This window comes from Pseudomyrmex gracilis, unplaced genomic scaffold (genome assembly GCF_002006095.1).
Source record: "Pseudomyrmex gracilis isolate BER0280 unplaced genomic scaffold, ASM200609v1 scaffold_42, whole genome shotgun sequence".
NCBI classification, from domain to species: domain Eukaryota; kingdom Metazoa; phylum Arthropoda; class Insecta; order Hymenoptera; family Formicidae; genus Pseudomyrmex; species Pseudomyrmex gracilis.
Genome location: NW_018020626.1, coordinates 180,770 through 194,520, shown reverse-complemented (window position 1 = coordinate 194,520; position 13,751 = coordinate 180,770). Strand labels below are relative to the sequence as shown.

At 36.3% G+C, this 13,751-nt stretch overlaps 2 protein-coding genes across 15 annotated transcripts; both read left to right on the top strand.

Moving 5' to 3' along the window:
• The first annotated feature begins 245 nt into the window (after nucleotides 1-245).
• Nucleotides 246-6,766, top strand: LOC109853031 (F-box only protein 28). Of its 10 annotated transcripts, XM_020424721.1 has the most exons (7): nucleotides 1,412-2,170; nucleotides 2,260-2,323; nucleotides 2,998-3,281; nucleotides 3,389-3,637; nucleotides 3,706-3,901; nucleotides 3,971-4,326; nucleotides 4,467-6,766. In XM_020424721.1, the coding sequence occupies exons 3-7, from the start codon at nucleotides 3,039-3,041 to the stop codon at nucleotides 4,848-4,850; spliced, it is 1,428 nt and encodes a 475-aa protein (XP_020280310.1). In that variant the 5' UTR covers nucleotides 1,412-2,170; nucleotides 2,260-2,323; nucleotides 2,998-3,038; the 3' UTR covers nucleotides 4,851-6,766. The 10 variants fall into 10 exon arrangements, with proteins under 10 accessions (XP_020280314.1, XP_020280309.1, XP_020280311.1 ...); XM_020424725.1 differs by lacking the exons at nucleotides 1,412-2,170; nucleotides 2,260-2,323 and adding an exon at nucleotides 246-436; XM_020424720.1 differs by lacking the exons at nucleotides 1,412-2,170; nucleotides 2,260-2,323 and adding an exon at nucleotides 246-593.
• A 1,793-nt stretch (nucleotides 6,767-8,559) lies between these two features.
• Nucleotides 8,560-12,154, top strand: LOC109853033 (max-like protein X). 5 transcript variants are annotated; one of them, XM_020424731.1, is made up of 5 exons: nucleotides 8,560-9,030; nucleotides 10,664-10,813; nucleotides 10,888-11,282; nucleotides 11,367-11,480; nucleotides 11,572-12,154. In XM_020424731.1, exons 1-5 carry the CDS (start codon nucleotides 8,994-8,996, stop codon nucleotides 11,626-11,628), a joined length of 753 nt encoding a protein of 250 aa, XP_020280320.1. In that variant the 5' UTR covers nucleotides 8,560-8,993; the 3' UTR covers nucleotides 11,629-12,154. The 5 variants fall into 5 exon arrangements, with proteins under 5 accessions (XP_020280320.1, XP_020280321.1, XP_020280319.1 ...); XM_020424732.1 differs by having other exon boundaries at nucleotides 8,564-9,030; nucleotides 10,903-11,282; XM_020424730.1 differs by lacking the exon at nucleotides 8,560-9,030 and adding an exon at nucleotides 9,933-10,574 and having other exon boundaries at nucleotides 10,906-11,282.
• The last annotated feature ends 1,597 nt before the right edge of the window (nucleotides 12,155-13,751 follow it).

Here is a 13,751-nt window from a genome sequence, read left to right as displayed (position 1 = left end):
GCAAGCGGGCACTACAGCGAACGAAAACCTCCCTATGTGAAGCGCGAGTCGACTTGTGTCGCTATCTTCACGCGGATCCTGAAACGTTAACCAAAGCGCGACCGGCGACCAATCAAGAGGCGCACGCGTGTCTCGTGTGGACGTTCGCACGCGGGACAACACGCATCAACGCGTGTCCGCGCGAGCGTATTCTCGTCGCAGTCATACATATGTGCGCATTGCCGTTGCTCGTCGTCAGCGTCGACGTCGGCGTTGCCTCGGTACGCCGTTTCGAAGCGTAGCAACGGCCGCCACACGCGGAATCCGGCGCGTGGATCCCGCGTACTTCCCATTGTCCGCGATATTGCGTGCGCGCGAGGAGCCAGCCAGTGACAACGTTTATTTTCGATACCCACAATCTCTCCTGAAGGGACAGAGAGAAAGGAACAGAGCAAGAGTGAGAGAGAGAGAGAGAGAGAAAGAGAGAACGAGAGAGAGAGATTGAGAGGGGGAGAAAGAGAAACGGTGCTCTGTCTCGAAATCGCGGCAGCGCACACTGCGGGGGGGCACCCTTAGGAGAGCGCGTTACGAGGATAGTTAAACGGGCAGAGCAGGTAAAGAGTTGCGAGTGCGAGTGAAAAAGGATAGGGTAAGAGAGATCGAAATGTGCTGAACGCGCAATGTTTTTTCCGGGTTATTGTGTGGTTATGTGTGTGATTGCGCGCGCCATAATTGCGCGAGCCTTTCGAACGTAGAGGAGAGAGAAAGGAAACGCGAAAGAGTAAACGTGCGAGCGAAAGAGGACGAGAGAAAGAAGATCGACAAAGAGGGAAAGAGAGAGAGAGAGAGAGAGAGAGAGAGCGCGCAGGAGAGGGCTCGATAGTGAAACGAAGCGAGAACGAACACGGCAGCGGGGAGTAGCGAGACGGGGGGAAGTCTCTCCGTCAAAATGTCGCTGAAAACGCCAACGCGGATACAGTGATCGTTGCCGCTTGCCTAACTCGGGGGGCACATCGTCTCCCTTCAAGTTCTCAAGCCTCTCGCTCTCTTTCACTCTCTTTCTCTTCTTTCCGATCTCGCTCTCAACGACCAGCTATACGGTTGCAACGGAGAAAGAGAAGATCGCGAGTGCATCGATTTTACTCGCGCACGGTCACTCGGTTTGTTTCCCCGCATTTGTTTCCCTACACGTCTCGTCGTCGTCGTCGTCGTCTCGGTCGTCGTTTCTCTCTCATCTTCGGTGGCGGGCAAAAAGATCATACCTCTTCGGTTCAGGCCGCGAACCCCGCTGTTCTCTACGAGCGATAGCCGGGAAAGATACCTCGGCGATCGAGAGATATACCTCGGGGATCGTTTTCCTGACGCCGATACACTCCAGGTACTGGCAATCAGGGAACAGCCGTTCCGCTTACATACAAGATGTATGATTTTTTCGCATTTATAGTACAAAAAAAAAGAAAAAAAAAAAAAGACGGCTGGTCGCAACCTGTCCCTCGACTCCGACCTTTTGTTCGTTGCAACTCGGTCTCTCTCTCTCTCTCTTTCTCATTCTCTTTCTCTTTCTCTCTTTCTTTATGTTGTACCCCCCCTCGACCCTTCGCAAACATCTTCTCGTGACCGTTAATGTCGCCTTGCACCGATACGATCTGGATAATTAACCGCGATCTTAGCCGCATCGCTCCTCGTTAGATCTCTGTTTGCGATATGCGAGCTTTACACAAAGCATGTGACTAATCGGAATCGTTTGTTCACCGCATCAGCAAATTAACATCGACAACTGATTGTCTATCCTCACAGTGGCTGCTTAAAAAAATTGATCGAGGATAAAAAAAAAAAAAAACCTGATCAACCAAGATCGAAACAACGTCGGAGCGATTTGGAGCTCGGGAAATGTCGATTCGAACGCGCGATGATCAGTATAGTGAACATTCACGAGTGACCATTTTTTTTAAATGTCTTTGTTTACGTGATGTTGCTTTTTAAAGTGTTTGCCGTTGTTTATCGAATTTCAATTCAATGTTTACCGAATGTTCTTCGATCACGCATTACCGGTCGAAATGTTCCGAGCGTGTCGGATCGTGTGCGCGAAGAGTTGACTCTTCCAATCTCATTTTCGATTGGAACATGTATATTCTAGTACAAGGTTGAAATATGCTCACACACACCAGACCGGAACATTCGTAACGAGCAGGTGATTCGCACAAATCGTTTTCGCGATATTATTGCGATAGCTTGCTCGTTTCGAGTACAGTTATTATGAATAATAATTTTATGCTGAAGGCGAAACGGTCGCGATGCTTTATTAAAAACGAATCCTGTAACAAAGCACAATCGGTTTTCTCACGTAAGAATCATTGTTCCAACTAATTCAGTCAGAGATGTAATTATTTCGTGCAAACTTTCTGGCTTTTTGTCTGTTTTAGGTAGATAATTACGTTCAATTTGCGTTTTTCTGAATATTGGCTTATCTGCTACATGTTTGTGTATAGTCTCTAGATCTGATAACAGCAAGTTCAGTGACTTATTACGGTCAAATTGAACAACTTCTGCAGAAAGAAGAAACATTTCACAAATTTCTTGGAAATAATTAAAACAGATTGCTGTTAAAATTAATTTCTTCTCATTTCACATTCTTTTGGGAGAGGAAATGTTTTTATATAAACACAAAAAATTATTTTTTATATATAAAATGACACTATTCAGAAACATGTATTTCTATTCAAATAATAATTTTATTGTTTTAAATTTCATAAATTTGTTTTTTAATTGTAAATCAAGGATTAAATTAAAGAAATTAAAGAAAAATGTTAAAAATATGTGAAATTAATAACATTTGAAATTTTTATTTGTCTACCTGACTAATTTTCTACTTAATGTTTTTTATCCAATGGTGTATATGTGTGTATATAGTTTTCTTTTTTTCTATTTATGTGTATGTATATACATATTTTTTTCTCATTTTGTTACTTACTTTTGATGTGCGTTATTCTGGAGAAAAACTTGTTTGAATTACTTTAGATTTTGAGTACAGTTACTGAAACTTGTTGAAAAGCAACAAAATGGTATCAACTCGTCAGTCAAGTAACATGGGAAGCAGCAGCAGCAGCAGCAGTGGTGGATCAGTGAGTGAAGTTGTAGAAACAAGTTCCTTAAAGAAACAACAGCCATCAGCAAGCACGTCCAGTACATCTAATGGAAAATCCATTGAAGTGCGCAATGTAAATCTCTTGGATTTACCTCTCGAAATTCTGCAAAAAATCTTTAATTATTTAGATTACAATACAGTGGCTCATATGCGCTTGGTAAGTCAGGTTTAAATGCAGTTGCTAATATTTTTATTCGATATCTTTCTTGATTATATCGCTCGGTAAGCAAATGTATGATCAAGCAATTTTTTGTTTTATTGTAGGTTTGTCATCAATTTGATCGCATTTGCGGATCAATACTAAACTGGACATTTCAAAAGCTACAAGGTCAAATGCTGAGCCGTTTTCAGGCTATCAAAGCGCAAATGCCCAGACGTGAATCCGCGCGTCGTACTCATCCGTTGGCATGCGAGTCGGACATCATAGAGACTTTGCACATGCGACTTACCTTATTACAAATGAGCTTCGGCAAGCATATCGAGCGAAAGCACTGTTGCTTCTTCCCGGGTGAAGTAAGTGCAAGAAATGTTTAAAAGATGATTATAGAAAACCTTCAATTAATGTTAACATGATTTTTCAGATACTAGACGAAGTTTATCGCATCTTACATTATATAAAAGTTACTCCAAAATTATCGAAACCTTACAAGGTTACTGACGAATTGTTTGATCTAAGTACTATGGCCATGGAATACTTCAAAGAACACATCGAACCGACATTACCGGAAATACCGTACTTTGGTGCTGATTTTCTCGATCTTGCAGGAACGTTTTCTTGTGAGTGAAATTGCTGATATGTTTAACATTGTTTTTCTGGTTTTATTAAAAATAACTGTTGTGTTGTAGCTTCTTCTAGTGTAAGTAAATCATTTATGCGCTTGGATTCTGCGCCTTTGACCGTCAGCGGTGGAAAAACGGGCGATACTGGTGAAGAAGAGGGTTCTCCGTCAGACGATCCTGCTCTCTTGGATTCTAATGTGTCGCCACCGCAATCAAATATGGTCTTGCGAAAACGGATTCGCAAAATCAAACAGGGCATGAGACGATACAACAATCAGCTGACATTAATGCGCAGGGATTTGAGAAGTTGCAAGGCAAAAATTGCAGAACAACAGAAACAGATTCTCGAGTACGCCACTCGACTGGATGACAATGATAAGAAAAATGAAGAGACATCGCGAAAATTCAGCACACTCCTACAGGTATTTTTACAAAAATGTATCTAATCGAAGATGGAATAGTTTGTATTTAAACATGGTTTACTCTTATGATCTCTTAAATGCAAATACAAGAAGAATATTTTGTTTAAAAAACACTTATAAATTGTCTTTTTTTTTTTTAGGAATTGAACAAATGCAAAACCGAGTTACAGTATTGGCGATCCAAGTCACCAGCAATACCAGTGTGCGTAGGCTGTGGCCAGTCAATGCCAGTTCCTACGGAAGATCTGCACGCTTTAGCCAATCAGGGAGTGTTGTCGAATGCGCTTGGTGAGGAGCACGATTTTATTCCCATCCCGGATGCTCACAGACCTACCGAGGTGGCACTGCAACCCATAGTTACGCAATCCACGTCGACGCCGACGGAAATGGCACCCCCAAAGGCTCCTGTGCCTTCAATATCCTTCAAACGGAAATCCACTACCGTAGAGGAAACTTCGAGCGATGCCGCGAAAAAATCACGTCGCACTGCCAAGTCTCGTCAGGCCAAGCGCTCAAAAATATAAATTGATAACACTGATCATGGTACAAATATCTGTTCAATCAGTCTCTCCAATAGGTTTCCGAAGATGGGAGACTTTCTAATAATGGTTTACGCGCGTTTCTTTATGCCAGCAAGCCGATATGATCTTAGAAAAGTACAAAATTCCTCACTGAACGTCCTGCATTTCGCGCAACGAACCTCGTTTTGGAAATTCTAACCGTAATTGATTGCCGCGAGTGTAGAGATTACAGTTATAAGGTGGATTTTTTGATTATCTCACGGACGAAGTTTATTACCGCCGACACACACGGCGCGTGTTGATATGAATATTCTAAAGAAGCCTAGCCGAGATCATTCGCTTTGCTCGTAAAGTAACGTCTGATCAATTTTTTCTGAATTCTTAGAATTCTTTTGCAATTAATGCTGCGGTACACTCAAAGGTAACAGAGAGGATTCAAATCGCGTTTGTCATGCATTTAATAACGATATCACATAATATTTAAATATCAACGTTAGTGAGATGACGAGATATTCGCCTTTCATTTTGCTCTTCAATTAAAAATGTTTTTATCTTGATTTTCGGAATGGTACATCATCTCTCTTTGCTAGAACAAAAATTAAACATTGCATTTTTACTGATGTATGGCGGAATAGGACAATACGAGAATAGACAGAAAAAGAGAAAGAGAGAACTGTTTAAATCTCATGATGCTGGCTTCTATAGAAAAATTAGCATATTTGTTTCAAAATTAACTTTTTGAGGAAATTGTATATTTAATTTTTTTTGTGCATTTTATTTATCATTTTTATTATGGTGTATAAATTGTACAACATAGCTTGTGGTAACTCGCGTACAAAGTTGAAATCTAGCCTCAAGCAAATTTCGTTTCGCTGATCGATTTAAAAAAAAAAGTACCTGAGAGGACTGATTAAGACTGGTTCGCGCAGGTACTACAAATGCACTAAATAATCATATCAATTCATCCTGAGTATTTAAGCTCGCTCAATTTGTAAAATTGATTGAAACAAACGTTTAGAGATGTGCCGTTTTAGATTTTAATTGTCTGATTATAATACAAGTATAGTTTGTGTTCAACCGCGTTCTTTAGATCGAGTGAGTTCACGTAGTCAGATGAAATCAAAAAAACACTTGTACGATAAAAAAAAGTTTCGTCCCAGTCTTACGACACGAGATGACCAGAAAATGTCTGATGCGAGTTCAGATTATAAAAGAGTAAAATGTTGATGAATATCACCCGAAAGGGGTGTTAGTTATTTTTATGAATGCGCCATCTTATTCGCAAGCACTTAAATAAGATGGTGTACACATTGCAATATATTAATAGAGAAGTAGACAATTATTTATAGATATATTCTATTTAGATAACAAATTGGGTATCATACCATTTTTGTACATTAAAATGCGGAAATGAAGAGTTTTTGTTATTAATAAAATTGTCGAAAATTTTTTCATATTTATGAGAATATATATTTGGATACTATAATTTAAAAAAAAAAAGTATGTGATGAGCGTTCATACGATGTTCGTAAATTGCAACAATTGAGAGTACATTGCGACATTTCCGGAACTTTGACGATTTTACCTTGCGGGGAGGAATGATTATTGGATAGGAGCAATTAACGGTCTTATTTGCACCGATCATCCAATTTATCTCAAAGTGTAGTTAAATATTGTGATTTATTCATGATTTTACTTATAAAAAAAAAGTGAAAAATAAAGATAAATAAGTAAATGACATTATAAAAATATACATATATATTTATATATGTATGTATATATATTATGAGTGGTACTTGTCGAGATACGTAGACCACGCAAAATACTTTAGTTTATACTATAAAAGAACAATAAGATTATAACAATTAATTAATTGATTGAACAATTTTTAATTAACGATAAAATAATTATTGAAATATATATGATATATAAATATATACATATATATAATTTTTTATCGATGTCAAAAAAAAAAAAAAAAAAAAAAAAAAGGGAAATTAGAGAAAAGATGAAAACAGAGGTAACTTAGAGTGTGATAAGTATATAACGGGGAGAGAACGCGCGTTGCATATGTGTGATGTGTGTGCATGTATGTGAGAGAGAATGAGAGAGATATTATATGGAATAATACTAAAATTTGAACTTGAGAATTTAAGATGTGATGCTTTATCGATTTAACTGCGGGAAAGTGACCTTTATCCGAAAATAAAAATACACGTGAGGTGTTTCTGGCTACAAAACAAGCATATAAACTTCACTTAATGTTACGTTGAATAGCACATTGCGGGGGCGGGCGTAGCTAAATCGCATATGTCGGAAATTTCGAAACGCTTATAAAAGTCCAAATAGTGGCGGAAGATTTCTCATATATACATATATGTATACTTGCACATATGGAAGAGATAAAATCCTCGGAAAATAAAAATTGCATAGACTGTCTCTTGTCATTCGGGCCCCTAAAAGAAAAAAAAAACGAATATGAACTTAGGATTGTAATCCTCACAGTGGTCGAGTGCGTCAATGTTAACCGGAGTTGGTCAACTATTGTCGGTGCACAACTCGGCTTTAAACATACCTCACGTTTACACCCACTTTACACGTTGACATCTCAAAGAATGTCCGCACGTTGTCGTCGTTTTAAATAGTTTTACGCTCTTTCTCGGCTTTCCGACATAATCCGTCCCCGAAACGATACAAACGTAGAACTGTATGCTACATATATGGATCTAAGTTAGACGTATGATCGAGTATAGCAATTGATATACGCCGCGATTAGGAGTAGATTAATTTCCTAGACGGTAGAATGCTGTGTTTGCAGGAGTGGAGGGAAGAAGCTGTGTGAGAGAGAAAGAGAGAGAAAAACAATTTTGCCGGTATTATCCGCTTCATCCCGAAGCCTGTTATCCGCAAGCATATGATGCAAGCGACAGTCCTTGCCTCAGGTAGACAACAGACAAATACCCAATGAAACCGGAATCGTGTACACTTCACGAAAAAAAAAACAAAACGATATATAGAAACACAATTTGCCAGAGCGTTACGGGCAGCGCTGTAACGCCGGAAGAGAGTGTATGAAAAATATATTATCTTAAATGGTTTTACGTGTATATTAAAAGACAATTGTAAATAAATATATATATACATATACATATATATATATATATATATATATATTAGATACACCTTACAATAAACATAATTTAACATAATGTTGCGAATATTCATTTTATTATTATATCCAACTACACACACAAAGTTATAATATATTGAATTATCATTTGTCTACATTAGATCTAATGTAATTTTGACGCGTTTCTCTTCAACTTTCTCTTAAAAACTTAAAAAGTTAAGTAGTAAAGTTTAGTTCTATTTGTATTTAAATTTTATTGTGCAAATTTTGGCATTTATGTTAACAAAAGAGCAGTTATGCATTAACACGAAAGTGATAAAAACATCAATATACATATATCAAATACAAATTTTTTTTATATATAATATACATAAAAATGAAATCTTACTCTCCTTTCTCTTTTATTTTTTTACATTCTGAGAAGAATAAGATATATTTTGTATTCAGGAGATAAAAAAAAAAAAAAAAACAAAGAGTAAAAAAATGAAATTTTAAACATAAAGAAACTCGCACACTAATATAATTTGTATTTAGTTTACATTATGTTGTATTTTCTTTCAATTTTTCTTTATTTTTTGTTATATTTGTTTTACTTATCTCATCTTGAATAGATACACATAAAATACAAATGACATGTTAAACTAGAAAGAACTAGTATCTGAGAGAGAGACTTCTCTCTTATTTTTGCCGCTAGTACTAATCACTAGTGTTTTCATCTCCGTCAAAGATGGTGGACACCGAGCAGAAGCGTCGTTGTGAAACAGGCACATCGAAATTGTTTGCAGTGTCGTGATTTAGATGTGATCGGAAAACTTGGCGCCATTCAATGTTCCTCAACTTTTCGAAATTTTGTCGTCGCACCTGTACCAATAATTATCCTCAATTTTTTCCAATTTGTGATGTCCAGATATCCCATTCGATATTTCACCCGTAGTATCATTTTCCAATTGTAACCGTCCATGTGCGCGCTTTAACTCCCTGTCCCTTTAATCAAAGACAATCGGCTCGCAAAAACCATGGCTGATTCATTTCATAAGGACGGATATGAGACACGTGAGTGAAGAATCGATTTTTCTTTAACGGTTTTGTGTCGCACGGATTTTCCGAAAATTGCGTCTGTAATATTACACTGCTTTGCACCTTCTACACTTGAGAGCGATGGCTGCGCTTGAAAAAAACCCACTGAAGTAAAAATCATCGAATGCAATCCAATTGCAATCTCTCAAATCACATCCACTCGACTGTAGAAGTGAAAACATTCGTGATCGATCATAACACGTTCTGTGCGGCATTGTTGTGTTCTCCGAGCGCAGCCATTGTTCCCTGCTGACGGCACAGATGATCGTCCTCCCTCCCCCTCTTCCCTTCACCATGTGTCCGACATCGAAAATCCGCGCACAGACCGCGATGTAAATATAGAAGATATTATATTACGCATAATAATACAATAACAGCAGAACCAATCAGAAAATTGCCCACCTGATTAATGTGAAATAAACACGACATTTCAATACAAAATATCTTTTATACTTATCACGCCACTGACCAAATAATTGCTTCGGTAGTAAATTTACGTACAGACGGCGCATGCTCTTGTAGAATGTTTATGTATATATTTTGTTTTATTATTTGTAATACACTTGTATATTTTATTTTGTTTTGTTATTTGTGTATAACAATATATTTATGGTAATGCATCGAGTACGCTATATTTCACGCAAATTCCATTATTACACGTATTCAACAAAAGAGCAAATTTAAATATTTTTAAACATACGCAGAGAATTGGATAGTAACAAAAATATTTACTAACACATTTAAATATACATATATACATATTTTTTAAATTAGGAATCAATAAGATATTGTTCTTTTTTATTCTATCAATGTGTAAACTTTTAAGTCATTTTTTAAATTAATGAAAAATTACAGAAAGAGAAATTGTATTTTCATCGAGAAAGAGAAATTTCATAGGAGTTTTGTAAAATGTAAAAACTGCGTTTGAAAAGCAAATGTTATTGATTTGGAGAGAAAGAAGAAATCCAGATATTGATACGTTGTCGTCAATATATGCGACGTTTCTGTATACGATGATATTGAGAACATCGTGCTACCTGAAAGAAAATTCTTTCAAGAGAAAGTGTGTAAAGAAATAAAACGAGGGAAGGAAGAAATCCTTGATTCTTACGATATGTTATGTTGTATGTTGTTACAAAAAGAGAGATAGCTTTTTCGTGACCGCGACATCCTTATCTGCGGATAACAGTCGTTATGATAAAAATAAAACACCGCTGATATATATTGCTCCAATCTCAAATAAACGCGCAATATACAATATTAACACAGTAATGTAAATTGCGCTTCCTATGCACTTATGAAAACAGTGTTTATTCAATATATATACACATATATATACACGTATATAATTAATAATTCTTTTAAATATTTATTTTACTGATTACATAATAAGCTACTCTGTGTGTGTGTATGTACCTTTTTAACACAGTGTATGTTGGCAATATTCTTTCCGATGTTTACTGTTTCTGTACCTGCTGCGATATTTTCGCCTGTGATTTTTATTAATGCGACCAACACACGTGAGGCTTATGTATTGTATATATATGTAAGAGTAAATTTATCTTTCTTATACGTATATTTGGTTTTATTTTTTCTTATTTGAAAGCAGCTAGCTTGGGTATGCGTGCTGGCAGTGGGAATATAGGATCGGACAGCGAGATGAAGCTGGAGCCGTCCAGTCCAACGGAAAAGTACACCTTCTCTCGTTGTGGCAGTACGGGTTCGGTTAACACGCCTTCCTCGTCTGCTCACAATACAGGTAAGCGCACGATGGTTTACCGTCAATTCGTTCAATCGGATGTAACAAGGGCGCGCAATAACAATACGAATAAGCAATACAATGTTCAGAAGACGAGGATAGCGATAACAAAAACTCCACTATAAGCTACAAGGAGCGCAGGAGGGAGGCTCACACTCAGGCCGAGCAAAAACGACGAGATGCCATCAAGAAGGGTTACGACTCCCTTCAGGACTTGGTTCCGTCTTGTCAGCACACAGACTCCTCGGGCTATAAAATCTCCAAGGCTACGGTGCTTCAGAAGTCCATCGATTACATACAGTTTCTCCTGCAGCAGAAAAAGAAGCAGGAGGAGGAGCGTAACGCGCTGAGAAAAGAAGTTGTCGCGCTACGCATTATGCAGGCCAATTACGAGCAAATTGTCAAAGCACATCAGGCACAACCGGGACACGCGGAAATGCGGATTTCGGACGAGATGAAATTTCAAGTGGTAAGACATAAATTACTTTTACTTTGTAAACTAAATGATTCTAGTAAGTTGTAATGTCTAAATACTTATAATATTTTCTTGCAGTTCCAGGCAATAATGGATCGTCTTTTTCAAACGTTTAGCAATGTTTCCGTAGCCAACTTTGCGGAATTATCTGCTTGCGTGTTCAGTTGGCTGGAAGAGCATTGTAAACCTCAGGTAATAGTAACCTCGTTTTGTATGGTTTTTTTCATTGTATATTTATTTGTCTAATGCTTTTTTATTACTGTTTTCTTCTCTCTACATACAGACTCTGCGTGAAGTGGTACTTTCTGTACTACAACAGCTCAATAGTCAAATCAGCTAGTCGAATACATCTTCGAAGAAAGTACACATCGCACAAAGTTTCCAAAAAACTTACGATATATATTATTTAGTCTATCAAGAACACACATGTTGACATTTAGAAATAATGCGGAAGATTTAATGAAGTGAGAAATACAATTCTTTATTTTTTTATTTGATTACTGTTCTATTTGATTATTAATCAGTGATTAGTAACAGTTGAGTGTTTGGTAATTGATGCGAGATTTTTTTTATCAAAATCGAAAAACTGATTCAAATACGAGATATTAGAAATTTTTTTGTTAAATTTTTTTACATTGATGCAATATGTGTGTGACGTTATTGCTTTAGTTATCATGTACAAATTTTGAAGGGATTTATATAACAGTGTGTGTATATTTTATATACCTGTTATGAACAAACACTAGCTTCAAGGTCTGTAATTGACATCCCGGTTTAACTCCTCCGGGCAGCTCTGTTGAATTGATACCAATTGCCTGATATTTATTTGCAATGTATCTGACATCTAAAAAATATTTTTAAAATCACACAGTAGTTTATATAATTTATATTTAAAAAATTATATATTGAATATTCCTTTACAGCGAATTCTTTGATTTTTCTTGCTTTAAAATTGCATACGAGCTGCAAGCAAATAACATATTTTTTCTCAATTTATAAATTAGTGTTTTATCATCATTCGCAATAGTGACGATAATTATTGAATAACATATGTTGCAAAATGAGAGATTTTTGTCTTTTGCTCTACAAAATTTAAATTAATAACGTATAAAAAGTTACCAGAAGAGATGTACGTTGCATGCATTACGGGTATATTTAAAAAGGACTGACTGCGTGAACGGGAGAAAATATAAATAAAAGTTTATTTTATATAAATATAATGGAAAAGAGATGTGTAACAGACAGAGAGGATATGATTGATATAGGGTTGTTATAAGCGACTATATTGATATGTTGAATATTTCTATCAGATCTTTTATTGCATGTACCTTGCAATACATTAATAACATATATATATTGTATATATATATGTATGTATGTATATATATGTGGTTATATATGTATATATATATATAATAGATTTACATATATTTACAAAATAAATAAAAAATATTGCTGAAAAAAATATGTACTTAAGTTTTTCAACATTTAACTTTCTGATTTTGTTTAAACCTTTTCGGACTCGGTGGGCATACTATCCGCTTGCGTGTAATCGTTTAATGGTATCGTGTCTAATCTCGCTTTGTTGGGATTATCGCATTCTCGCCGGGAACTCTGATGGCGCCGCCTTTTGGATCTGTTTTCCGACCGACAGCACAAATCGCGAAAGACACACGCGTAGCAGGCCAGCAGTATTGTCACCATCATTAGACCGCCAATTGCGAGAATGACAACCAGAAAAATAGAAATCCTGTCGTCCATTTTATCTCGTCGGTTTAAGCGCTGTTGATTACTGCAACAGAAATTCGACGCATTTTAATCTTTTTCATAAATTTAATCTTTCTTTTAATATAAAAATTTATTGAGTTTCCTTGGCTTATGAGAGAAAGAGAGTAATGTTTGTGTGAAATAGCAAACGTTCTCCTTTTCTTTCTTTTCTTCTTCGTCAAAGTAATATCTCCTATATTTCAACGCTCGAGAAATTTTATGATGAAATTTTATGTCGGGCACACTGCAATAATACATCGGGTCAAAAGCCTTATAAGATGTAAAGAAATTCTGCCATAATGAGTAGTCCTTGACGCTAAACTATATGCAAACCTTATAAGATGTGAAATCGAACACTTTTTTTAACAAACCGCAAAAATATCTGAAGAATTGAAATTGATATTGAAAGAGAAACAAACTGTGAGCTATATACTCATTTAAAGAAAATTTGCATTTTAAATAAAAAGCACTAGAAAAATAAAATTTTATTATATATATGTACGTTATATATATATACGTTATTTGTACTTTTTGATTAATTCAGTGATTAATTATAAAGATTTGGGAAATTATTGCAAAATGGGAAGTACGTTGCAATAAACTTTCTTTCTTTTCAAATAAAATTACGAGTTTTACTCTGCTTTTATAATACTTTTAACGCTCCGGAAACATCCTGCTTCGTGAAAAATTAAAATC

Excerpts from the sequence above, each read along its gene's own strand:
- LOC109853031 (XM_020424725.1), top strand. The coding sequence starts at position 3,039 with ATGGTATCAACTCGTCAGTCAAGTAACATGGGAAGCAGCAGCAGCAGC. Across the intron at positions 3,638-3,705 it reads GTTGCTTCTTCCCGGGTGAA|ATACTAGACGAAGTTTATCG; the intron begins GTAAGTGCAAGA and ends ATGATTTTTCAG. Across the intron at positions 3,902-3,970 it reads TCTTGCAGGAACGTTTTCTT|CTTCTTCTAGTGTAAGTAAA; the intron begins GTGAGTGAAATT and ends GTTGTGTTGTAG.
- LOC109853033 (XM_020424728.1), top strand. The coding sequence starts at position 10,487 with ATGTTGGCAATATTCTTTCCGATGTTTACTGTTTCTGTACCTGCTGCG. Across the intron at positions 10,575-10,663 it reads TATTAATGCGACCAACACAC|CTAGCTTGGGTATGCGTGCT; the intron begins GTGAGGCTTATG and ends ATTTGAAAGCAG. Across the intron at positions 11,283-11,366 it reads ACGAGATGAAATTTCAAGTG|TTCCAGGCAATAATGGATCG; the intron begins GTAAGACATAAA and ends ATTTTCTTGCAG.